The 27,746-nt window shown below is 45.1% G+C and overlaps 1 protein-coding gene across 6 annotated transcripts in view; it reads right to left on the bottom strand.

The window, feature by feature from the left end:
* Window positions 1–25,514, bottom strand: part of HSD17B7 (hydroxysteroid 17-beta dehydrogenase 7) — a 228,951-nt gene extending 203,437 nt beyond the window's left edge. For 2 of the 6 annotated variants that reach the window (XM_033961535.1, XM_033961533.1), the window contains exons 1-2: window positions 25,293–25,510; window positions 7,407–7,610 (exon numbers count right to left, since the gene is read on the bottom strand). In XM_033961535.1, the coding sequence (XP_033817426.1) occupies window positions 7,407–7,610; window positions 25,293–25,327 (239 nt within the window). In that variant the 5' untranslated portion in view covers window positions 25,328–25,510. Of the gene's footprint in view, window positions 1–7,406; window positions 7,611–24,121; window positions 24,383–25,292 lie in introns of those variants that run through there. The other 4 variants (XM_033961531.1, XM_033961536.1, XM_033961532.1 and 1 more) reach the window with 3 other exon arrangements.
* Between the last annotated feature and the right edge of the window lie 2,232 nt (window positions 25,515–27,746).

A 27,746-nucleotide genomic window follows, 5' to 3' on the forward strand; every position in this document is an offset into this window, starting at 1 on the left:
TTTTGGTCAAAGGTAGACAAAACTATCCAAGACTGCGACCCAAAAAATTTCATCTCCCACTGGAAAAATGTGTCCACCAACATCCTTGATGATCTGGCCCCCCTACAAACCAAAACCAGAACCAGCAGGAAATCAGACCAATGGTTTGATAATGAATTGCTCCAACTCAAAAGACAGTGTAGAAGATTAGAAAGAAAATGGAGAAAAAAGAACCAAGATCAAACAAAAACCGACTGGAAAAAAATCAACAAACAATACAAAAATCTACTAAGGGACAAGAGGAAAAGCTACTATACTAATCTCATAGGCACGGAAACCCAAGATTCCAAAAAAATATTCCAAATCCTAAAAGAATTAACAGACACCAAACCATACACAACCACCACGAACACCCCTCCACCATCACCCACCCTCTTAGCAGAACACTTCAAGAACAAAATCACCAACACCAGAGCCACTCTCATCCTTAACCCATCCCATCAAAACACAATCACAATCCACCCTTCAGGAAAAGAGGCAACTGCAGCAGACAGAATTTGGACTCAATTCCCCAACATACAATGGTCAGAACTCAACAAATTCTACAAAAAATACAGTCATGCCTCTTGTGACCTCAACCATTGCCCCTCATATCTCCTTACCACCTCTAGTGTAAAATTCCGCACCATAATTCTACAATGGATTCAATTCACGCTCACAGAAGGCACATTCCCTGCTGACCTCAGCGAAATCGTCATCACCCCAATCCAAAAAGACCCCAAAGCACCACAAAACCACCCATCTAACTTTAGACCTATAGCCTCAATTCCGCTATATGTCAAAATTATAGAAGGCCTAGTAGCCAAACTCCTCACCAATTACATAGACGACCACAACCTACTCCACCCCATGCAATCAGGCTTCAGAACAAACTTCAGTACAGAGACACTACTAGGCTCCCTTATGGATACCGTCAGACAACACCTTAGTACAGGAAAAAAAATGCTTCTCATACAACTGGACCTAACTGCGGCATTCGACTTAGTGGATCACAACATCCTTCTACAGATCTTAGACGCAATAGGCATCTCAGATAAAGTATACTCTTGGTTTGAAGGATTCCTAAAACTCAGAACCTACAGTGTAAAATCAAACAAAGAAAAGTCAGAATCCTGGTCAAACCCCTGCGGCGTACCACAAGGATCTCCACTATCACCTACCCTCTTCAATCTCTACACTGCTTCTCTAGGAACGCATCTGGACAATCTGGGCATAACCACCTATAGTTATGCTGATGACATCACCATCCTCATCCCATACGATCATTCTAAACCTACCATGACAGACAAACTTCACCAAACACTTGAAACAGTCACAACCTGGATGAAAAATCACAAACTTAAACTCAACCAAGACAAAACCAAATTCATCCTTCTCGAAAATGACAAGGTCCAAACCACAACCAACTTAGATATAAACGCAATCAAATATCCCATCCAAACCACCATAAAACTACTTGGCATGACCATAGACAGATGCTGCACAATGCAACCGCAAATAAATAAAACAATTCAGAAATCATTCGCAATCATGAGAAATCTGAGACAAGTCCGAAAATTCTTTGAAAGAACACAATTCCAACTTATAGTACAATCCCTAATACTAGGAATACTGGACTACTGCAACATCCTCTTCCTTCCTTGCCCTGCAACAACGATTAGACAACTCCAAACAATCCAAAATACAGCTTTGAGACTCATCTACTCATTGAAAAAACATGACCACATCACTGAAGCCTTCATCAACTCACATTGGCTTCCAATCCAAGAAAGAATCCAATTCAAATTCTACTGCATATTATTTAAAACCCTACACGGAGACAGCCCATCATACTTGAACAATCGCCTCATCCAAGCACCCACTACCAGACACAGAAAAACGCACTCCCCATTCATACCCCCCCCAATCAAGGAAGTAAAAAGAACAAAACTACACGACGGCCTCCTAGCCACTCAAGCCGCAAGGCTGGACAACCAGATCTCCAACCTTATGATGACCACCCCAGACTATAGGACGTTCAGAAAAGAAATAAAAACCATACTTTTCAAGAAATTCCTGAAGCAGCAATAACATCACGACCCCTTAGTAACTCTAAAACTGAAATTTGATCTACCCATTACTGCACTAATAATAACAAAAGAACCTCCACTATGACCACCTACTAATTCTTTTACAAACCACCTCACCCTCAACAACCCGTTAAATGTTTATAAGATCTACAACTTACCTCTCTAGCTAATCACTGTAACTCTGTTCTTTTAAATTAACCTTTTGTAATCCGCCTTGAACCGCAAGGTAAAGGCGGAATAGAAATCCCTAATGTAATGTAATGTAATGTATTTTGCCATTCCCCAGCCCTGCAGTCACCAGGAAAAATAATTTATTTTAAGGAAGAGACTTGGGGGAAAAGAGGGAGTTTTGGCAGTATATGATGCCATGGTCTGAAAAAGTTCTCTAATGGAGAGGACCTATAGTCAAGTCTCAAATTGAAAGTGAAATGGAGAGGAAGATCTTTTTCCACATATAAGACTTCTCAGGAAATTACAAGGCCATGGAATAGAGGGATATATACTAAGAAGGATAGGCAAATGGCTAGAGAACAGAAAACAGAGAGTGAGCATAAATGGGAAGTTCTCAGAATGGGAAAAAGTGACAAGCGGTGTACCCAGGACTCGGTACTTGGACCCATCTTATTTAATATTTTCATAAATGACCTGGAAGAAGGAACATCCAGTGAAATCATCAAGTTTGCAGACGACACAAAACTATGCCGGGTAATCAGATCGCACAAGGATAGTGAGGAACTCCAGAGCGACTTGAATCAATTGGAGAAATGGGCAGATAAATGACAGATGAATTTTAATGTGGAAAAATGCAAAGTGATGCATTTAGGCAGAAAAAATAAAGATCACAAGTATAGTATGTCAGGTGTAACTCTAGGAAAGACCGAACAGGAAAAGGACCTCGGTGTACTGATAGATAGGACCCTGAAACCGTCGGTACAATGTGCGGCGGCGGCGAAGAAAGCAAACAGAATGCTAGGCATGATAAAGAAGGGAATTACGAGTAGATCAGAGAAAGTTATAATACCGCTCTACAGAACCATGGTCAGACCGCACCTGGAATACTGTGTCAAGCATTGGTCTCCATACCTAAAGAAGGATATAAAACTGCTAGAGAGGGTACAGAGACGAGCAACGAAGCTAGTGAAAGGTATGGAGAACCTGGACTACGAGGAACGACTTAGGAGACTGGGGTTGTTCTCCCTTGAGAAGAGGAGACTGCGAGGGGATCTGATCGAGACTTTCAAAATACTGAAAGGATTCGACAAAATGGAGTAGGGAAAGCAGTTATTTACAATGTCCAATGTGACACGGACAAGAGGGCATAGACTGAAGCTGAGGGGGGACAGATCCAGGACGAATATCAGGAAGTTCTGTTTCACGCAGCGAGTGGTGAACACCTGGAATGCTCTCCCAGAGGAAGTAATTGCAGAATCCACCGTTCTAGGATTTAAGGGTAAACTAGATGCACATCTCCTTAAGAGTGGCATAGAGTGATACGGGTAAGGATAAATTAGATGCACATCTCCCTTGAGAAGCATACGGTGATATGGGGACTAAAACTAGGCCAGGGTACACTTGGCGGGGCCTCCGCGTGTGCGGATCACCGGACTTGATGGACCCAGGGTATGATCCGGAGATGGCAAATCTTATGTTCCTTTTCACAAAATTAAAACAATCATCCTGCTTGAGTGTGGGTAGTATGGATAGGCCAGGCTGGACTGGAAGGTATACAACTGTGGTACAGATGGGCTGTGGGAGGAAGGGCTGAGGGAGGAAGAAAAAAAATGAGTGAACTAAATTGGTGGGGATGAATTGGGGTTGGGGAACAGGAGAGACTGGTGGGACATTCAGTGTTTCCCTAGCCCTTTAGCCATAAGTCCTCCCAGCATGTGCACTATTTCTATGCTCTATATCTAAATATGGCCTAATTAGCTGTATCTATAACCATGCCATATGTTGCTGTTTTCCTTTATACATACATGGTAACGTGGACCTATTTGAGCGCCCACCAATCATTTTGAAAAGCTTATTCTTATGTTCTGGATGAATAGCTTAGCATTCAAAAAGGTGGAGGAGTAGCTCTCTATGTAAAGATTAATATCCAAGAGACTGAAATGCAAAGGATCTGGGGAAAGGAAGAAGCGATATGGATTGCTCTGAAAAGAGAAGATGGAACTTCTATCTACGTGGATGTAGTCTACAGACCGCTGACTCAATCGCAGCAAATTGATCTGATTGTGGATATCCAAAATTTTGGAAGGAAAGAGGAGGTTCTGCTGTTGGGAGATCTCAACCTGCCAGATGCGGACTGGAATGTTCCGTCAGCAGAATCGGAAAGAAGTAGGGAGATTGTGGATGCCTTTCAAGAGGCTCTGCTCAGACAAATGGTGACGGAACCCACAAGAGAAAAAGTGATATTGGATCTGGTCCTCACAAATGGAGAGAGTATCTCTAATGTTCGAGTGGGTGCTCGCCTGGGAAGTATCATATATCAAACGGTTTGGTTTGATATACAAGGGAGTGTGTGGTGCAGTGGTTAAAGCTACGGCCTCAGCACCCTGGGGTTGTGGTTCAAACCCACACTGCTCCTTGTGACCCTGGGCAAGTCACTTAATCCCCCCATTGCCCCAGGTACATTAGGAAGATTGTGAGGCCGCCGGGACAGACAGGGAAAAATGCTTGAGTACCTGAATAAATTCATGTAAACCGTTCTGAACTCCCCTGGGAGAACGGTATAGAAAAATTGAATAAATAAAAAAAATATAACGACTAAAGTTCAGAGCAGCCGCACGTTACTTAAAGTCCTAGATTTCAAATGTACGGACTTTAATGCAATGGAAGAGTACCTGAAGCTGTTAGGATGGGAGGACATAAGAGAAGTGGAAAGACAGTGGTCTAAGCTGAAAGGAGCGATAAAAATAGCTACGGACCTTTATGTGAAGAAAATCAATAAAAACAAGAGAAAAAGGAAGCCGAGATGGTTTTCCAAACTAGTGGTGGAGAAATAAAGACGAAAGAGTTGGCATTCGTGAAATATAAAAAAACCCAAGAAGAGGAGTGCAGAAAGGACTACAGGGTGAAACTGAAAGAAGCCAAGAGAGGGATGCGTCTGGCGAAAGCACAGGCGGAAGAACAAATGGCTAAAAATGTAAAAAAGGGAGACAAAAATTTTTTCAGATATATTAGTGAAAGGAGGAAGATGAAAAATGGAATTGCTAAACTAAAAGATGCTGGGAACCGATTTGTGGAGAGTGATGAGGAAAAAGCAAATGTGCTAAACAAATACTTCTGTTCTGTGTTCACAGAAGAAAATCCTGGAGAAGGACCGAGATGGTCTGGCAAAGTAACATGAGAAAATGGAGTAGATTCTGTGCTGTTCAGAGGAGAGTGTTTATGAGCAACTTGAAAAACTGAAGGTGGACAAAGTGATGGAACCAGACGGGATCCATCACAAGATACTAAAGGAGCTCAGAGAGGTTCTGGTGAGTCCTATTAAAGACTTGTTCAACAAATCTCTGGAGACGGGAGTGATTCCTGGGGATTGGAGGAGAGCGGATGTGGTCCCTATTCATAAAAGTGGTCACAGGGATGAAGCAGGAAACTACAGGCCGGTGAGCCTCACTTCAGTTGTTGGAAAAATAATGGAACTGTTGCTGAAAGAAAGGATAGTGTATTTCCTTGAATCTAATGGGTTACAGGATCCGAGGCAACATGGCTTTACAAAAGGTAAATCGTGCCAAACGAACCTGATTGAATTTTTTGATTGGGTGACCAGAGAGCTGGATCGAGGACATATGCTAGATGTAATTTACTTGGATTTCAGCAAAGCCTTTGTTTGATACAGTTCCTCATAGGAGGCTGTTGAACAAACTTTAAGGTCTGAAGTTAGGACCCAAAGTGGTGAACTGGGTTAGAAATTGGCTGTCGGACAGACGCCAGAGGGTGGTGGTTTATGGAAGTCGCTCGGAGGAAGGAAAAGTGAGTAGTGGAGTCCCTCCGGGTTCGGTGCTGGGGCCAATCCTGTTCAATATGTTTGTGAGTGACATTGCTGAAGGGTTAGAAGGAAAAGTGTGCCTTTTTGCAGATGATATCAAGATTTGTAATAGAGTAGATACCAAAGAGGGAGTGGAAAATATGAAAAAGGATCTGCAAAAGTTAGAGGAATGGTCTAATGCCTGGCAACTAAAATTCAATTCAAAGAAATGCAGAGTAATGCATTTGGGGATTAATAATCGGAAGGAACCATATATGCTAGGAGGAGAGAAGCTGATATGCATGGACGGGGAGAGGGACCTTGGAGTGATAGTGTCCAAAGATTTAAAGGCGAAAAAACAGTGTGACAAGGCAGTGGCTGCTGCCAGAAGGATGCTGGGCTGTATAAAGAGAGGCGTAGCCAGTAGAAAGAAGAAAGTGTTGATGCCCCTGTACAGGTCAGTTTTGGAGACCGTATCTGGCGAAGGACGTAAAAAAACTTGAAGCGGTCCAGAGGAGGGCGACAAAAATGATAGGAGGCTTGCGCCAGAAGCCATATGAGGACTGGAAGCCCTGAATATGTATACCCTAGAGGAAAGGAGAGACAGGGGATATATGATCCAGACGTTCAAATAGTTGAAGGGTATTAACGTAGAACATAATCTTTTCCAGAGAAAGGAAAATGGTAAAACCAGAGGACATAATTTCAGGTTGAGGGGTGGTAAATTCATAGGCAATGTTAGGAAATTCTACTTTACGGAGAGGGTGGTGGATGCCTGGAATGAGCTCCCGAGAGAGGTGGTGGAGAGTAAACTGTGACTGAGTTCAAAGAAGCGTGGGATGAACACAGAGGATCTAGAATCAGAAAATAATATTAAAAATTGAACTAAGGCCAATATTGGGCAGACTTGCAGGGTCTATATCTGAATATGGCCATTTGGTGGAGGATGGGCTGGGGAGGGCTTCAATGGATGGGAGGGTGTAGATGGGCTGGAGTAGGTTTTAACGGAGATTTCGGCAGTAGGAACTCAAGCACAGTACCGGGTAGAGCGTTGGATTCTTGCCCAGAAATAGCTAAGAAGAAAAAATTTAAAAATTTAAATTGAATCAGGTTGGGCAGACTGGATGGACCATTCGGGTCTTTATCTGCTGTCATCTACTATGTTACTATGTTATTCTTTGCCTATCATGTCTGGATATTTTTAGATGGATTTACAACCCCACAGAAATCAATTAGACTCGGGTATATCAGTATCCACAACCCACAGGATTTCTAAATGAGTTCCATCAGAGGAAGGCTTTTTCAGTTAATTGTGCTACAGACCACACCTTCGTTTAACTTCCATTGCTGCCTGACAGACAGACTTCAGACTACCAAGGTTCACTTGAAGGATACCAATGTCAGCAGCAGGATGTAAGGATAGCAGTGAGATGCGAGCAGTCTCAGCCCTTTGCATATTTCTGCAGGCTAAACACAAATGAATCTGGTCATCTTCTTCGAGCAGTCTTTCACACAGAGCCAAACCAATGCCACTGCAGCATAAACACAAAGTAGTAGTAGTATTAGCAAACAAGACAATAAATATAAATGCATGTGTGCAGACTATAGATCAGAGGTCCTCAAAGTATTCTTAGGAAGAACCACAAAGGGTATTTCAAATCACAAAGGGGATCAGATGCTAGTGGAAACCTCATCAGAAAATTTGCTCTGTGAGAGAATTTGACCTTTTCAGAGATTTTAATTGTTGAGGAAGGTAGGAAGCAGAGAAAGCACAGTTACTTACCGTAACAGGTGTTATCCAGGGACAGCATGTGGGTGACGTCATCCACGAAGCCCGGATGCGGACTGCTTCACAAGCAGACTTGCTTATAGAACTTTTAGAAAGTTTGCGACTGCTGCACCATTCATGCGCGAGTGCCTTCCCACCCAGTGCAGGGAGCGCATCTCCTCAGTTCAGATAGCTAGCAGAGAAGCCAACCAGGGGAGGTGGGTGGGTTGTGAGAATAGCCTGCTGTCCCTGAATAACACCTGTTACGGTAAGTAACTGTGCTTTATCCCAGGACAAGCAGGCAGCCTATTCTCAACATGTGGGTGACCTCCAAGCTAACTAGAATGGGATGGAGGGAAAGCTGGCAATTCAGGAAAATAAATTTTGTAATACTGCCTGGCCGAAATAGCCATCTTGTCTGGAAAAAGTATCCAGACAATAATGTGAAGTGAATGTATGAACCAAGGACCAAGTGGCAGCTTTGCAGATTTCCTCAATAGGAGTAGATTTAAGGAAAGCTACTGATGCATGGCTCTGACTTTGTGGGCTGTGACTCAATTTTGTAGATGCAGTCTAGCCTTAGCACAGCAGAAAGAAATTCAAACAGCTAACCAGTTGGAGATGGTACGCTTGGATGTCCAAACAAAGTATGAAGAGCTGAATCTCCAGGATGAGAATGAGGCTTTGGAAAAAATACTTGAAATACAATAGACTGATTGAGATGAAATTCTAAGACCACTTTAGGTAAGAATTTAGGATGAGTACAGGAGGACCACCTTATCATGATGGAATACTGTGAAATGAGGGTCTGCAACTAAAGCTTGTAGCTCGCTGACCCTGCAAGCAGACGCGAGTGCAATGAGAAAAACTACTTTCCAAATGAGATATTTCAGATGATTCAGCCTCCATTGGTTCAAAAGGAGGCTTCATCAATTGAGCAAGATCAACATTGAGATCCCAAACCACTGGAGGCGGTTTTAGTGGTGGTTTGAAAAGACCGTTCATAAGACCTTTCATAAATCTGAAAACCATAGGATGAGCAGAGAGGGGTTTCCCTTCGACAGGCTGATGAAAAGCAGCAATTGCACTGAGATGGACTCAAATGGATGTGGATTTGAGGCCTGGTTGAGATAAGTGCAACAGGTAATCCAAAACTGCAGACAAGGAGGTAGATTGCGGCTCCTTGTGATGAATGGTACACCAAACAGAAAACCTAGTCCATTTCTGATGGTAACATTGCCTAGTGGCAGGCTTTCTGGAAGCCTCTAGAACAGGGGTGTCCAACCTACGGCCCACGGACCGCATGCGACCCAATAAGGAGTTTTGTGCGGCCAAGCTTCTCCCTCCCTCCCTTCTGTGCCTCCCTCCGATGGGTAGTTTCTGGCTAGCTCCCTTGCTGCAGTCGTCCACGATAAGCGTTGGCTCCTCGTGCACGATCTGCAGCTTTGCCAGAAGCATTCCCTCTGATGTCACGACGTCAGAGAGAAGGCTTCCGAAGCAGCCATGAATTGCGCGCGAGGAGCCGCCGCCCGCGGACGACTGCAGCAAGGCAGCTGGCCATAAAATAAACACTCACCGGGAGGTACAAAAGGGAAGGAACGCTTCCAGCACAGGTGTGGATCGCCGACAGCCATAAAGTAAATACTTCCAGCACAGCCAAAGATTGCGTGAGGAGCCAGCCACCGCTGCCCACAGCTTTCACCAGAAAAACAATTGAAGGAAGCCGGCCTGAAGGTAAATACCCGCCAGAGGGAGGCACAGAAGGGAGGGAGGGAGAAGGTTGTATTAGGACTCGAGAGGGAAGGAGCACAAACTTTGGACAAACGATGAAGGAAGGAGGGAGGGCGCATGAGCCATAGGATTAAAGAATGGAGGGAGTGAGGGAGGGAATAGTAAGGGAGAATTGGGTGTCAGAGAGGGAAAGAGATGGTGCACATGGAGAGATGAAGAAAAAGGAGAACTGTTGGGCAGAGAGAGGAGGGAGGGAGGGAGAGAATTATTGGACACGGTGGTGGGAGTGAGGTAGAGATTCATGGGCTTAGAGAGAAGGGGGAGAACATGCTGGGTGGAGGAAGCCTTCTGGACTGGTTTGTTTGTTAAAAAGTACAGAGGGGGAGGGTATTAAAAGAAGTGCCAGAGTGGGAATGGGGGGGGGGAGATCTTATGGGGTGAGAAATATAGGACAGAGAGAGATGGTGGGCAATGGTCTGAAGGGAGAGAAGTTGGACCTGGGGAGGTGTGGAGGAAGAGGGAAAGTGATACTTGAAGGGAGAATTGTTGGGAAGAGAAAGGGCGAAATGGTGGACCTGGGGAAGGCAGGCAGGCAGGGGGAGAGATGGGATGGGGGGCAGTTGGGAAGAGAAAGGGAGAGAAGTTGGATCTAAGGATGGAAGGGAGGGAGGGAGAAATGTTAGGCCTGTGGATGGAAGACAGAGAATTGCAGCTTCTCTTTTTTTCCCTTCATTTCATTGTTCAACATCAAGGGAGGAGGGAAGAAGAAAAACAGAAAAGAGAGGGAGCAAAATATTGGACCATGGGGATAGAGGAGCAGAGATGGACCCTTAGGAGGGCAGGAGGATGCTAGGAGATGGATGGAAAGAAAAAGGACAGGGAGTTATAGTCTGACCAGAGGAGAGAGGGAGGATTTTGAAAGTGATGAGCCATGTGGATGAGGCCAAAAAGGAGATTACAAGATGAGTGAGAGAGCAGTGAGTACATTGGTAGAAATGTGATAATTGGGAATAGATAGCAGGAAATAGGAGGCTGGGAAACGAGCGAGATGGGAAATGGGAGAGCTAGGGACTGAGGGAAGATGGAGAATTGAGAGGTAGCTGAACATTTAAAAAGAACACGGGTGAGAAAGAAGGCGAGATTGAGTTGGCAGAGGCAAAAAAGAAAAGAAAAAGTTAAGAAAGCAGAAAGAGAAAAATCAATGCATTGGAGACAGGCATAAGGAGGAAATGGAACAAGAGAAGAGGAGCAAAAAATGGACAGCAGACACTGGAAAGAGAATTAGTTGAAGATAGACAAAAAGCAGAAAGAGAAACTGGGACCAAGATGATGGAAAAGCAAAACATCCAGACAACAAGGTAGAAAAAAATTGTTTTATTTTGAATTTATTAACTGGAATATGTTAGCTTTGAGATATGTGCATCACAGTTGTTTTTGTATTCAGTGGTGTAGTCATATACAGCTGATTTGGAGGAGGGACTGGAGCCCAAAATTGGTGGATGGGCACCAAAGTTTTTCCCTGCCTGAGTGCAATGTATAAATACTTGAGCTAGTGGGGATTCCCAAGCCCTTCCAACTGAAGACATCTTCCTCCAGTCTGGCAACTCAAAATCTCCAAGCTTTGCAGTCAATGGCAATATCCTCAAGCTGCCACTGCTTTCATGCATGCATGAAAGCCAAGGGTGGAAGGGGGCAGGGAGGAGGGAAGGCAACAGCTCTGCAATATTGCTGCCAGCTGCAGAACTTGGGAAGTTGGAGGGGGAGGAGGTGGCCATCAGTTGGTGAGGCTTGAGGATCTGTAATAGCTACAGCAGGGGAGATATTCATTTTGAGGGAGCCTAAGCTCAAAGTAGGAGGCCCAAAAAATCAATAATATTTATTCTGACTGAACGATTCTTCAAGTGCGCCACTGATAGCTGATTCAGCATTCCCGCTCTGATGAGGCTCACCTCTGAAGAGGCTCACCGTAGCTGTAAATAGAAGTGAATAGGAAAACCAGGAGGGGGCATCCCTGCTCATCAGAGTGAGGATGCGGAAGCCTGTGGCTGCTCCCACTGTCAACGGTGCACGTGGAGGATCACTCAGTCAGGGTAAGTATTACTGCTTTTTTTGGGTTCCTCTCCACAGTGTCCCTTTAATGAAGGTTTATTATTCGATAGGTACATCTTCTATATTAGTGATTGCAAATTTGGGACCTGCTCAACCTTTTTTTTTTTTTTGCTCCTCAGCTAGTGTTAAGAGTTTGTGCGGCCCCAGAAAAATTTTTTTTCATCCAATGCGGTCCAGGGACGCCAAAAGGTTGGACACCCTGCTCTAGAATGTCCTGTACACATTGAGACAACTGTAGAAAGGCAGTCAAGTGGAGAGGTACCAAACTGTCAGGTGTAGAGACTGCAGGTTGGGATGACTAGAGAAAGACACGGTGGTTGTTAAGCCGCAGGTAACACACCAAAACGGGGGGGGGGGAAGTGCTCACTGCAGGCACGGGAACAAGGCTATCCACCGCCCCGTGGAGAGGTGAATGGTCTTGTCCCCGCAGTTAAGGGAGGAAATGCGTGTGGTCACCGATCACACGCGGCTCCCTCCCTCCTTCCTACCTACCAAATCTATCTATCTCCCTCCCTCCTTCCCCCTTACCTTTGCGGCGCGTTAGTAAAGTTAAGTTGCTCAAGCTGGCCGAGCCTGCCTGCGTGCAGTCGCATGTGTGTGGGTGGAAGCTTCTCCTCTGACGCAACTGCAGGCAGGCAGGCTCGGCTGGCTTGAGCAACTTACTTTACTAACGCGCCGCGAAGCTAAGGGGGAGGGGGATTCTCGGGCCGCACGAAGGGGGTGCTGAACGGCCGTGAGGTGGCGAGAGAGAAGGGTGGTGGTGGGGAGAAGACGCTGGAAGGGAATTGGGGAAGACAAGAGTGGGCAGAAGACGCTGGGCAGAAGACAGAGATGCCAGACTATGGGGGGAGCGGAGGAAAGAAGATGGATGCCAGACCAATTTGGGGGGGGGTGAAGGGAGAGGCACAGTAACAGAGCAAATGGAAGACGCTGAAAGAAGACAGACAGCGGATGGAAAGAATTGAATGAGAAGAAGAGGAAAGCAGAAACCAGACAACAAAGGTAAAAAAAAAAATTTCTATTTATTTATTTATTTTTTTTTGCTTTAGGATAAAGTAGTATATTAATTGTGTTGATAAAAATTTATAAACAAAGCCCTGCCAGCTGAACATCTCTTTCTCTAGTTCAGCAGCCAGAACTTTGATTTAGAAGGAAGGAATAAGCTAAATATTGCAGTACTAAGGTCTATGGATGATGAGGGGATGGGGCGGTGAAGGTGACGGTGTGGACGGGGCGATGAAGGGGATGGCAGAGAAGAGGACAGGGCGATGAAGGGGACATCAGAGATGGGGACCGGGCAGTGAAGGGAATGGTGGAGACGGGGACTGGGCAATGAAGGGGATGGTGGTCCGGGGCAGTGACAGGGACAGAATTTTTCCCCGTGTCATTTTCTAGTACAGACCCCTGACTCTTTGTAAGCAGAGAGGAAAATACTGGTAGAAGCAGAGGCTCCCTGGTGCCGAGTTGAAGTAGAAGGGAGAACCAAGGTTGCCTGGGCCACCGAGGAGCTATCAGAATCATGGTGGCATGCTCCTGTTTGAGTTTGACAAGAATCTTGAGAATCAGAGGAAATGGAGGGAACGCATAGAGAAACAGAGTCGTCCATTCCAGAAGGAAAGCATCTGCCTCAAGGCAGTGAGGAGAGTATATCCTGGAGCAAAACTGAGGCAGTTTGTTGTTTTGGGGAGATGCAAAGAGATCTATGTAAGGAGTTCCCCATTGAACAAAAATGTGAGGCGAGGAATTGAGTGTCCATTCGTGAGGCTGCAGAAGACGACTCAATTTGTCCGCCAGACAGTTTTTCTCTCCTTGAATGTAGACAGCTTTCAGGAAGGTGTTGTGAAGTATTGCCAAATTCCAAACCTTCAGAGCTTCCTGGCAAAGAGGGAGAGATCCATTTCCTCCCTATCTGTTGACATAATACATGGCGACTTGGTTGTCTGTTCGAATGAGGACTACCTGGTTGTGAAGAAGATGCTGAAAAGCTTTGAGAGCATTGAAGATCACTCTGAGTTCCAACAGATTGATGTGACACTGACGATCCATGCTGGACCAAAGGCCTTGAGTACGGAGACCATCAAGATGAACCCCCCCCCAAGCTTTGAGAGCATTGAAGATCACTTTGCGTTCCAACAGACTGATGTGACACTGACGATCCGTGCTGGACCAAAGGCCTTGAGTACGGAGATCATCAAGATGAACCCCCCCCCCCCCCCCAAGCTTTGAGAGCATTGAAGATCACTCTGAGTTCCAACAGATTGATGCGACACTGACGATCCGTGCTGGACCAAAGGCCTTGAGTACGGAGACCATCAAGATGAACCCCCCCCCAAACTTTGAGAGCATTGAAGATCACTTTGCGTTCCAACAGACTGATGTGACACTGACGATCCGTGCTGGACCAAAGGCCTTGAGTACGGAGATCATCAAGATGAAACCCCCCCCCCCCAAGCGTAGGTCGAGGCATCTGTCGTGAAGACCTTCTGATGAGGGGGTATTTGAAACAGGAAACCTCTGGAGAGATTGGAAGAGAGCATCCACCAGCGGAGAGAATGTCTCAATGAAGGAGTCAACTTTGATGTGTTGAGAGAGTCGGTCGCAAGCCTGCGCCCACTGGGATGCCAGGGTACACTGAGGAATTCTGAGGTGAAGTCTGGCAAAAAGAGTCACGTTAACGGTAGATGCCTTGTAACCTAGTAGAACCATCATATGACTTGCTGAAATTGTCGGCAGTGAAGACACTTTGTGACAGAGACGAAGGAGAGCATCCTGACGTTGCTGAGGAAGGAATGCTCTTAGTTGGATAGTGACCAGGACAGCTCCGTTGAACTGCAATGTCTGAGAGGGCTGTAGCTGGGACTTGGGGAAGTTGACCTCAAACTCCAAATTTTGAAGGACCCAAATAGTCCATTAGGACGCTACAATAATCCCCTGAGATGATGAAGCTTTGATGAACCAGTCGTCCAGATATGGGAACACCTGTAGACCATGGCTCCGCAGAGCTGCTGCTACCACCACCACGCACTTGGTGAACACTCTTGGGGAGGAAGCCAGGCCGAAGGGTTGCACTCTGTATTGGAAATACAGATTTCCCACCCGAAATCCGAGGAACTGTCGAGAGGCTGGATGAATGGGAATGTGAGTGTAAGCCCCTTTGAGATCTAGAGAACATAACCAATCGTTCTGATCTAGAAGGGGATATAAGGATGCCAGAGACAACATGCAGAATTTTTCTTTAACTAAAAATTTGTTGAGTGCTCTGAGAACCAAGATGGGGCGCAGATCGCCCGTCTTCTTCAGAACCAGGAAGTAACAGGAGTAAAACCACCTGCTCTGCTGTTCCAAGGGAACTTACTCGATGGCACGGAGACAAAGCAGAGCTTGAGCTTCCTGAAGAAGAAGGGCGGTCTGGGATGGATTGGAAAGATACTCTCTAGGAGGAAGAGAGTATCCTTCCTTGAGGATAGGCAGCACCCAGAAGTCTGATGTAATCATCTCCCAGCAATGGTAAAAATGATGGAGACAACCTCCAATGGGAAGGGGAGAAGACTGAGGCAGAACGATGGAGGTTATGCTCTGTACTAGATGGTGAAAAAGGTTGAGAGTCCTTGGGAGCAGCAGGAGTCTGAGATTTCTGCTGCCTATGTTGCTGTTGTTGTGGTTGTTTCTTAGGAGGCACTCTGGTATAAGGAGCTGCCCTCTGTGGGAAACGCCGCTGGTAAGATGGTAGAGGCCTGTAGCCCTTACAGGGGGAAAGCTTAGGACGAATGATGGAAGCAAATAACTTCTCATGTTCAGACAACTTCTTAGTGGCCTCCTTGATTGAGTCATCAAACAAGTCAATGCCTTGACAAGGAATGTTGGCGAGGTGATCCTGGAGATTAGAGTCCATGTCAATAGTGCGAAGCCAGGCAAGCCAGCGCATGGCCACTGAGAAGGCAGTGACTCTCGAGGAAAGCTCAATTGCATCATAGGAAGATTGAAGGAGATGCATGCGGAGTTGATTCAGAGTGGTAATGGTTTTTTAGAAAACATGCAAGACGGTGTTGAGGAACATACTTGAAATATGCAGGCAGTGTGTCAACCAAATGCTTGAAATAAGAAATGAAGATAAAATTGTAATTCAAAACCCTTGTTGCCATCAGAGAATTCTGATACAAACGGCGACCAAACTTGTCCATGGTCCTGCCCTCTCTTCCAGGGGGGGGGACAGTGGCATAAACCTTGGAAGGGTTGTTCCTTTTCAGAGAGGACTCCACAATAAGGGATTGATGGGACAATTGAGATTTCTTGATGCCCTTGCAGTGGACCATTCTGTAACGGGATTCCAGCTTGCTTGGTACAGCAGTAATGGAATAAGGTGTTTCAAGGTTCCTCTTGAAAGTTTGAGAAAGAAGTCTATTAATGGGTATTTTAAGAGACTCCGCAGGAGGTTGAGACATACCCATTTCTTCTAAATACTCAGTAGTGTATTTGGAATCAGAGTCCAAAGTAATATTGAGTTCCTTACTCATCTGACGTAGGAAAGAAGAAAAGGATATCTGTTCCAAGGTAGGCTGACCTCGACGGGAAGGTGACCTCGAAGCGCCTCGAAGAGCAGAAAACGAGGGCGAAGCTTCCCTGGAGTACTCACACCTCATACCTGAGTATGCAGGTATAGACTCACTGGGAGAAGAATCCCTCGCAGGAGAAGCATATGGAGGTGGCGTCCTCTACTTCGGAATAGAAAGCCTCAAGGTGTAGAGAGACGAGGCATGTCTCGAGAAGAGGATCTGTGCCTAGATGGATGCCTCGACTGATGTAGAGAACTGTGCCTCAAACCAGGCAGGTCTTGCTGAGAAGAAAGTCGAGGAGTCTTTGCCCTATGCTTTGGGAAGGACGATGCCTTACGCAAGGAAGGAGACACCACAAGAGATTGAGCTCCTGGTGTCGAGGCATCTCGAGGCACTGACAAAGATTCGGCTCCTTGAATAGCGTACTTATGCTCCAGACAAGATACTCGCAAAGACTCGACTCCTTGCATACAGAGTGTGGAATCCTCTCGAGGCACTCCCAAGGACTCGACTCCTTGTACAGAGTGGGTAGATTCAGCTCGAGGTCCAGCCAAGGACTCGACTCTAGGTGGTACTGCTGAGTGCACAGGCTGGACTGCAAGAAGCAGAGTCGAGGCAGGAGTATGTTTGGCAATGATATTACCCAACTGATGATCCAAAATGGTCTGGATCAGAGCCTCCAAACATGACTCCGAGATTGGTGGATCTGGCACATTTGGTGCAGCAACAGTCTCCAAGGAAGAGGTGGAAGAACGACTCTTCGACTTGGAGACATGCTTCTTAGGAAGCTTGATAACCACTGCCGGCACCTGACCTGAGGGAGGCAGTGAGGCAAGCGTCTCGTCAGGAGAAGACTTAGCAGATTTATTTGAGGACGAGGTCCCGTCGAATGAGGCAGGCTTGATCAAAGATGAGGCTGAGGTTGAGGCAGAAGGCGGAACCCCCGTAAGTTTGACCGGATGCGAGGTCGAGACCGGGGCAAGGGGATCCATACCGCCAAAGAGTTTCTCCACCTGAACTCAACGACACTTGCGGGCTCGAGGTTGAAGCCTGTGATCGGCCTGGACAAAGACAGAAAGATGGCCTCAGCAAAATCGAAATCCACTGGCAGAGGCCGCAAAGCAGGCCCCGCTGTGACAAAAGAAATACAATTAAAGTTAAAGTCTTTTTTTTTTTTTTAAGAAATGAAAACGCGCAAAAAACACAGCGAGTGTGAAAAATAACAAACACGAGCTGAGGTAAGAGAAGGCACGAAGTAGAACCGAGTCTAGCGCAGAGCGTCAAAAACAGGACTTCTCGGCTCCGCGGAAAACTGAGAAGACGCGCTCCCTGCACTGGGCTGTACGGCAGTCGCGCATACGCGGTGCGGCAGTCGCGAACTTTCTAAAAGTTCCACAAGCAAGTCTGCTTATGAAGCTGTCCACATCCGGGCTCCGTGGATGACATCACCCACATGTTGAGAATAGGCTGCCTGCTTATCCTGGGATAACATGGTTGCCAAAAATGAGGCACATAACCCTGACTCTTGTCCCCACCCTTATACCAGCATCTGATCCCTGTATGGTGTAATGGATGGCAGGGTAGGCAATATATTTGGCACACTTCTATGGAAACCTTTTCATAATCTCTCTTTCTCCCCTCTTCCATTGCTATTTTGTCATTCCAATCTTAGTTCCTCCCTTTGTCTCCTCTTATTCTTTTCTTTCACCCCTTTTTTTTACCTCTGCACTTACACACATACACACACAGATCACCAACATCTACATCCCCTCCAAGATAAGGGCACTACTGGACACACACACACACATCACCAACACCCACATCCCCTCCAAGGGCAGGGCACACAACCTGATTCTAAAGCCCCACAAGCCAAAAATGCTCAGCATATTCCTTGAAGCAAGGAGGCTAACAAATGCCTTCAAACCCTACATCACCTAAAGAAAAGTGGAAGCCAGTGTTCAGCTGTCATAATAAGGTTTCAATTAACTTTGGCAGGTTCAGCAATTCCAGAATCTGAAGGGAGTGGCTATTTCTGATGTTGCCAGATGCCTGGAAAAGAGGACAAGAACCCAAGCACTAAGAAAGATCAGTAGGAATGAATAGTAAGGAGAGTGACAAACCAAGACTAGGTTGTTCATAGTTGGATAGCTGAAATTCCTAAGCTGAAAGAAGGAAGGGAGGCACTGTAAAAACGCTAGAGCAAGTTTGGTCCCTTTTTAAAGACACAGTCACCAAGGCACAAAATTTACATATACCGTGTAACAACAAAGGATCCAAGAGGAAAAAGAACAAAGAACCTGCGTGGCTCACTGTAGAGGTGAAGGAAGCGATCAGAGACAAGAAAACTTAGTTTAAGGAATGGAAAAGGTCAAAAACGGACGAAAACTGGAACAAGCAAAAGCAACATCAACGCAGGTACCATAAGGCAGTAAAAGGGGCCAAAAGAGACTACGAGGGAAAAATAGCTAAGGAGGCGAAGAACTTCAAGCCGTTCTTTCTATATATTAAGGGGAAATGACCCGCGAAGGAAGCGGTGGGACCGTTGGATGACCATGGAATAAAGGGAGTGCTAAAGGAGGACAAAGCAATTGCCGACAAACTGAACACATTTTTTGCATCTGTATTTACTGAAGAAGATTTACACAGCATACCGGATCGCTGGAAACGAAGACGGAAAGCAGACAGGATTGACGGTCAGCCTAGAGGAGGTGTGTAGGCAGATTGATAGACTTAAGAGCGATAAATCCCCGGGACCGGATGGCATCCATCCGAGGGTCATCAATGAACTGAAAGGGACCATAGCTGAACTGCTTCAACTAATAGCTAATCTGTCGATCAAATCGGGAAAGATTCCGGAAGACTGGAAGGTGGTGAATGTTACGCCGATCTTCAAGAAAGGTTTGAGGGGAGATCCGGGAAACTACAGACCGGAGAGTCTGTCCTCAGTACCGGGAAAGATGGTAGAGTCGCTGATAAAGAACCGCATCATTGATCACCTTGACGGACACGGGCTGATGAGGACCAGTCAGCATGGTTTCAGCAAAGGCAGATCATGTTTGACGAACTTGCTGCACTTCTTTGAGGGAGTAAACAGATAGACTCCGCATGAACGACTACTTTGGAAAATTGCATACCATGGAATCGAGGGTGAAATACTCACGTGGATTAAAAACTGGCTGGAGCATAGGAGAGTGGGGGTAAATGGACAATACTCGGACTGGAAGAGCTTTACCAGTGGGGTGCCACAGGGCTTGGTGCTTGGACCCGTGTTCTTTAACATCTTTATAAACAATCTGGACATTGGTACGACGAGTGAGGTGATTAAATTTGCAGACGATATGAAGTTATACAGAGTAGTGAAGACACAGGAGGATTGCGAAGATCTGCAACGTAACATAATCAGGCTCGAGGAATGGGCATCAACATGGCAGATGAGGTTCAACGTGGATAAGTGTAAGTGATGCATGTAGGTAACAAAAATCTCATGCATGTATACAGGAAGTCCGGGGCGGTACTTGGAGAGACCTCCCAGGAAAGAGACTTGGGAGTTATGTTCGACAAGTCCATGAAGCCATCCGTGCAATGTGCGGTGGCGGCGAAAAGGGCAAACAGAATGCTAGGAATGATAAAGAAGGGGGATCACAAACAGATCGGAGGAGGTTATCATGCCGCTGTACCGGGCCATGGTGCGCCCTCACCTGGAGTACTGCATCTGGCACTGGTCACCGTATATGAAGAAGGACATGGTACTACTTGAAAGGGTTCAAAGAAGAGCGACTAAGATGGTTAAGGGGCTGGAGGAGTTGCCATACAGTGAAAGATTAGAGAAACTCGACCTTTTCAATCTCCTTGAACAGAGGAGATTGAGAGGGGACATGATCGAAACATTCAAGATACTGAAGGGAATAGATTTAGTAGATAAGGACAGGTTGTTCACCCTCTCCGAGGTAGGGAGAACGAGAGGGCACTCTCTAAAATTGAAAGGGGTTAGATTCCGAACAAACATACGGAAGTTCTTCTTCACCCAGAGAGTGGTAGAAAACTGGAACTCTCTTCCGGAGTATGTCATAGGGGAAAACACCCTCCAGGGATTCAAGACAAAGTTAGACAAGTTTCTCCTGAACTGGAATGTACTCAGGTAGGGCTAGTCTCAGATAGGGCACTGGTCTTTGACCAGAGGGCCGTCGCGTGAGCGGACTGCTGGGCACGATGGAGCACTGGTCTGACCCAGCAGCGGCAATTCTTATGTACTTATGTTGGAAAAGAGGAATAGAAAGAAATAGGACAAAATATTTTTTAAAACTTGCTTTTTTACATTTTTAGCCATTTGTTCTTCCACTTGTGCTTTCGCCAGACGTATCTCTCTCTCAGCTTCTTTCAGTTTCACCCTGTAGTCCTTTCTGCACTCCTCTTCTTGGGGTTTTTTATATTTCACGAACGCCAACTCTTTCACCTTTATTTTCTCCGCCACTAGTTTGGAGAACCATATCGGCTTCCTTTTTCTCTTGTTTTTATTGATTTTCTTCACATAAAGGTCCGTAGGCATTTTTATTGCTCCTTTCAGCTTAGACCACTGTCTTTCCACTTCTCTTATGTCCTCCCATCCTAACAGCTCTTTCTTCAGGTACTCTCCCATTTCATTAAAGTCCATACGTTTGAAATCTAGGACTTTAAGTATCATGCGGCGCTCTCCACTTTAGCGGTTATATCAAACCAAACCGTTTGATGATCGCTACTTCTCAGGTGAGCACCCACTTGAACATTAGAGATACTCTCTCCATTTGTGAGGACCAGATCCAACATCGCTTTTTCCCTTGTGGGTTCCATCACCATTTGTCTGAGCAGAGCCTCTTGAAAGGCATCCACAATCTCCCTACTTCTTTCCGATTCCGAGATGGAACATTCCAGTCCGCATCCGGCAGGTTGAAATCTCCCAACAGCAGAACTTCCTCTTTCCTTCCAAACTTTTGGATATCCACAATCAGATCCTTATCAATTTGCTGCGATTGAGTCGGAGGTCTGTAGACTACACCCATGTAGATAGAAGTTCCATCTTCTCTTTTCAGAGCGATCCATATCGCTTCTTCCTCTCCCCAGGTCCCTTGCATTTCAGTCTCTTGGATATTAATCTTTACATAGAGAGCTACTTCTCTACCTTTTTGACCATCTCTATCCTTCCTAAAAAGATTATATCCCGGTATGTTTGCATCCCATCCATATGATTCACTGAACCATGTCTCTGTGATAGCGACAATATCTTGATCTGCCTCTAACATCAGGGCTTGCAGATCATGAACTTTGTTGCTTAGACTGCGAGCATTTGTGGTCATCGCTTTCCAGCTATTTTTCAGTGGTAATCTCCTTTTTCGTATGGATTTTTGTTTCGTTTCACTTTCCATTGCAATACTAAGAAATGAGTTGCTGATATTGTTTATGTTGCAATTTATACTACTATCACATCTTTTCTTTTGCCAGGGGTGGTCTCTATAATTGTCCTTCATACATACATCACCCCCACCTTCTAGTTTAAATGCCTAGAAACATATTGTCTAAATTTCTCTGCACGGTTTCTTTTTCCTGCTGTAGTAATATGTAGCCCCATCAGTGCAACCTAGCTTCTTGTCCTTCCATGTATTTCCCCATCCTTCTATGTACCTGAAGCCTTCTTCTTATATGGCCGTTTGGTGGAGGATGGCTGGGGAGGGCTTCAATGTCTGGGAGGGTATAGATGGGCTAGAGTAGGTTTTAATGGAGATTTCGGCAGTAGGAACCCAAGCACAGTACCAGGTAGAGCTTTGGATTCTTGCCCAAAAATAGCTAAGAAGAAAAAATTAAAAAATTTAAATTGAATCAGGTTTGGCAGACTAGATGGACCATTCAGGTCTTTATCTGCCGTCATCTACTATGTTACTTTCATAGTTTCCTCTGGTCTGGTTCTCATATTATTAATGATTCTCACTGCTGCTCTTTAATTAGCAATGACCCACGTGTTGTATTGAATGCTGTACTTGTGATTTTTTTTTTAATTTATTCACTTTGCCTTTAAGATGCTATGGCATGCTGCTGAGACTGTGCCATCCCAGTTTTCATGCTGTGTATGATGAATCAAAGTTCTGAGTTATATGCCTGTTACGTCCTGTGAATCTAGATTTGCCCTATGTTTTTGTTTTTTTAAATTGTTCTACTGTATGTCTTTTGTGCCTTCCTCCTCTGGCTGTGAAGTGTACCTCAGTTCAGTGTAGATAGTCTTTGGGTGGGTATCCCCTTCTTCATGCTTTTCTTCTTCTCTTTGCCACCCTTTGTGTGGCGGCCCTCAACTTGCAGTTCTTCAAGCCACCAAGAGAGGCCTGAGATAGATGGCAGGAGCCTATGGGAGACTTTTACAGGTTATGAGACCTATTCCTGCAATTTGCTGAAGTTGCTGAAGTCACGGGCTTGTGCAAACTGGTTTCAGTTCAGATGTTAATGTGTGGCATGTGAGTGTGTGGATTTCTTGCTGTGAAGTTTCTCAAGGACACCAACCAGTGCTGGAAAGACAATGAGCTATTTGACAGTGCTGACAAGAAAAGGCAAGTCAGCAAGACACGCCATCATCCGGGAACCTAAGAACTGATAAAGGTGATGCCAGGCTAATGCGCTGAGGCACTGATATTGATGTACCCTTGTGAAGAATGGAAACTTCAAGAAGAAAGTTCTAGAAGCTATGCCTGTACAGGGCCCCCCATGGAAGAATGGAGGCATGGACTAGGAGAGGGTTAGATAGGCAGTTGGTCTTAACCAATAGGGCAATACATATTCCCAGCCAAGGGAATGATCTAATACAAAGATACTTTATGTATAAAACCCTTATGCTCTGGCAGAGTTTATTTAGAGAAGCTGCGCCATACTTACAGATATTTGCTGGCACTATTCGTATGAGGTTTTTTCTTTCTGTTGTATATGTCCAAACTGATTTATTTCTGATTTGACAAATGCTGCTATAATACTTATTACTAGAATAAAATTTAATTTGCTTTGGAATATACAATGTAATCTTGTTTTTTTTTTTTTGTTTTTCTTTTCCTTCACAACAGATTCCCAGTGAGGTAAAGTAAGCAGCCTTTTACTTCAGGACGTTAACAAAAAGACAGATTTGATAGACAATATAGTCTTTATTTGACTACATTTTTTTCTTTGTTTTTTATATTTCAAGTGTTCTGAACTATTTTGCACAGTCATGTCATAAAAGTACACTTCACAAAAATAAACTTTGACATGAAGCCTGCTTTGAATACAAGTTTATGTAAATTTTGCATTAATAAGGGGCTGCAATATAGTATCATGCAAAAGCAGCTCATTAGTGCACATAAATGTGAAAATGATGTAACCTCTTTGTTTGCCCAGATGCTGGCAAGAGGCACACAAACTAATTTATTGAATTGGGGACCAAGGCTGGGAACAACTTAGTAGCTGGAATCACACAACAAGCTTGCACCAGACTTCCACTCTTGCTCCAGAATAATTGCAGGCTTAGTGGCCTTCTGGCAGGCAGGCAAGCCTAGTGGCCTTTTGGCAAGCAGGCCTAGTGACCTTCTGGCAGGCACTAGTGGCCTTCCAGCAGGCAGGCAGATCTAGTGGCCTTCCGGCAGGCAGAACTAGTGGCCTTCCGGCAGGCAGGCCAGCCTAGGTCTTCCAGCAGGCAGGCCAGCCTAGTGGTCTTCCGGTAGGCAGACCGGCCTACTGGTCTTCCGGCAGGCAGGTTCCCCCACCCCAAGGCAACTAAGTAATCCCTAAATGGAAGGCCTTCATCTGACTTCTGGATGGCCTGCAGAACGCCTTTGTATATTCTAAAGCTAATGGTGACAGAGAGCAGAGCCAGGGAAATGTATGCAGACATGCTCACAATGTTGAACACAGTGAAGGAAAGGAGCAAGAAGAGGCTGGCCCCAAACACTAAACCCGTCTTCTTTATGTCTCGCCAGTACAGCAGGTCAACAACTGCGGATCCGTACGGGCCCTTGCGGAGAGGCAGGGCGGGGTCGGCTAGACAGGCTCCTCTGAGGTGCTACCAGGCTCCAGTCGGGGATTTTTATGCTTGGAGGCTCAGGGCTCCTCTCACGACTCTTCTCCGAGAGCTTCACGTTCAAATACTCCTTTTATTCTCAATCACCACCCCTTTCTGCAAACCAACTGTCATACTCTCTATGCAGCTCTAAAGGTTAGAGCTGCCCCACACCCAGCCAAGCTGTAGAAACAAACAGCACTGATGATTTTAAACTCCACATTAATAGTCATGGGAGATTTGTGCACCAATTGCGCCAAACACCCTACATATAAACCTACCCATGGCTACAATGAGCACTGTAGCTATTTTTCCAGAGGTGCCAAAAAAGGACCCTTTGACTTGTAGTAGAAAATTAGTATGGCAGCACAAACTTTATTTTTGTTTATTATAACTTTATTATTATCACAGTATAGGGCTCATTTTCAAAGCACTTAGACACATAAAGTACCATAGGTTTATATGATACTGTGTGTGTCTGCTTTGAAAATGAGCCCTTATATGTCTGCAAGCCTGCAAACTATCAAAGCAAAGTATATCCACCTGCAGCATGTATTAGAGAAGCAGCCTGCCAGAACTACGAATTCCCCATCCCCACTCCCCTTTCTCGCCTGGAAAATTATAAATTCCCAATGGGCCTGCGGTCCCCATGCTAAAACATTTTGATCACTACCCTCCCTAAACCACACTCCTCACCAGTAAAAGTGAGAGTTAGTAGCACCCCTTTTCTGTATTGTGCTATTGACCCTCATTCATACAAAATTTAGCTATGCGTCTACAGAAAAGGGGTACTAACCCAAAAACGTTTTAGAGGACTAGTACATACAGCACTATTGGAATACCAGAACTTCGTTATAGCCTGAGCCACTTCAGCTTTTGTGTAAAGCATAAACACAGGAGAGTTTCTCAAGCAACGCCCCGAGTCACAAGAGCTACCTTACATATCTCCCTCTCAGAATTTCTTCTCATTTAGCATTCTCGGGAACACGTTTTCCCCTTCTTTCCCTCTCACCTGTTAGCACCGGTAACCAGCACGACCTTCTTCATGTCACTGGCAAATGCTAACACGAGCTATGCGGGAGCAGAGTCTGTATGAATGTACAGAACACTTCTTCTAATCATAAGCAAAGGATTGTGAGGAGAGGATGGGCCGATGGGATGCATTCAGAGCGCCAACCAATCAGGTGGCAAGTACGAACAGCAGCCGGGACAGAAGGGTTTGGGTTGGGTAGCGGCATGAAAGCTGTTAGCTCGAGTTGTGCTTACGTTTACTGCTGTGGTTTGGCGCATGTCTAGTTACTTCCCGGTGCCTCACGAAGGTTGGGCTAAGCTTTCCCTAATCTTTTCTTGTAGGGAGGCGATATGAAATCTATTTTTTTCGAGTACAGTATTTGTTTACAGCTCCGCCACGCATTAAGTCATTAAGAATTGGATGATGAGTAAAATAATAGTTGCTTCTCTGCCAAAAACTGGTATGTTCGTTTCTGTTTGGCACAGAAGCCAACTTTTTAAAAATGACTTGAGTGTGCTAAGATGAATACAAATTATTTCTCCAAGCTCCCTAGTTGTTAATGTAATTTTTATAGGACAAACGGAGCTGCCAAGTTACTCAGTTCTAGATTGGAGACTTTTGTACCAGTCGTGGTTTTAATCCAGAGCCACCAAATTGCCCATTCCAGGGGGAAGACTTTTTTGGCTGGTCCTAGTCATTATGGGATAGGGTTACCAGATTTTTCATTTGGAAAATCCGGACCCCTAGACCCGTCCAGTTCCACCCATCCCCACCCCATTATACTCCAATCCTGACCCCACTGCCTGCAGGAGTTTAAAATCATCAGTGCTGCCCGAGGGTGATTTGTTCCAAGTTTTTCAAAACCTGGACAAAGTGCTGGGTTTTGAAAAGCCATCTGGATAGACGTGACACATCCGGGGAACAGCAGCACTGATTTCAATGGATAGAATCAAGGACTACAAATTGTAAGTTTAAAACCAGGATTGGCCAAAAAATCTTTCTTCTGGAATGGGCAGCTCTATCTCATGTTCTAACCCAGTGTTTCTCAACACATAGTACACGTACCCTTGGGGGTACACGGCACTGGCCACTACCAAGGATATTTCCTGCCCGCCCATCCTCCTTCCTGCCTGTCAGTGAAAAGCCTTCAGGGTCAGCGGGGGAGGGGGTTCCCAGTTACCTCCTTCAGCAGCACATTGGGGGGGGGGGCACGCAGGCAGTGGGTCACATGCTACACATAGCTGACCTGTAAACCTCTCCAACGTCAGAGCAAATAGAGATCTTTTGTCAGATAGCTCCGTTAACCTAATTTGTATTCTTCCGTTTTCAAAAGAGAGAGGATCTTTTTGTTAATATTCTTAAAAAAACACTGGCACATTATTCAACTGTACCCTTGTTTTAATTAATTTCCTATGATTGCCTATTCTAGATCTAGGACCATAGGGGAATGTTTAGATCATCTGAAATTTGGAGAAATAAAAGAGAGAAGTGAGATAATATATAAACATGGGATCTGTGATGATTGTCAGAGGTGTCATCAGGCTTTACTGGGTAAAAGTTGGAAGGACTATCAAACAGGAAGAATTGTTGAAAGCTGGAGCCACACGGATTGTAATAGCTCTCAAGTGGTATACATTATTTAGTGCCCATGTCAACTGGTTTATGTAGGGTATACTAGACCCAATCAAAATACATTTGAACGAACATAAATTGCGCATTCTGGGGGAAGTAATTCAGGCCCCCTTAGTAGCACATTGGCATGAACAGAAACAATAGGTGAAAGATGTTAAATGGAGAATTATAGATTCTGTAAGGTTTTAGATTTTTACGTTAAATGTGGTCATTCCCTTTGGGTTAAATCAAGAAATAGAATGGATGCCAGATGCCACTCATATAATTCAGGTGTTCTAATTGGAGAAGAAGGGGAAATGATATCATTATGAGGAAGTGATAAATATGGTGGTGTTATGCTTAGTTACTGTATGTCCGTAACTCTGAAAAAGTGTGAAAATGTGCATAAATGCAAAAAGCCATAATTTTTGAATGGTCATATCTTCAGCTTTACTTCACTGTAAAAGCTCGTATTGCAAATCTTGGAAGTACCTCATGGTACATGCCTGCTGGTAAAGTTGTACCCTCAGCTGGCTTACCTACCAGCAGCAGTATGGAGCCAAACTTTGCCAAAAGGTTTCATTTGTGAATTTTTTTGCCTACTTTGCTGACATGTACAAATGGAAGCACGTTCACAAGATTTCAAACTTGGCACAGAAACTTGCCCCAAGGTGTGTACCAAACTGCAAAGTTTCAGACTCCTAGGTAGTTTCCTTCTGCCGCAGTGCTTAAGCAAAGTTGGCATTTTAGGTCACATGAGGCATGGAAGTGGATCGATTGCTTTTGTTCAACCGCCCCTAGCTCCTGATCAAATTGAGATAGATCCAAAAAGTTTTGCAGAAT

Source organism: Geotrypetes seraphini, chromosome 10 (assembly GCF_902459505.1).
Source record: "Geotrypetes seraphini chromosome 10, aGeoSer1.1, whole genome shotgun sequence".
Classification (NCBI taxonomy): Eukaryota; Metazoa; Chordata; class Amphibia; order Gymnophiona; family Dermophiidae; genus Geotrypetes; species Geotrypetes seraphini.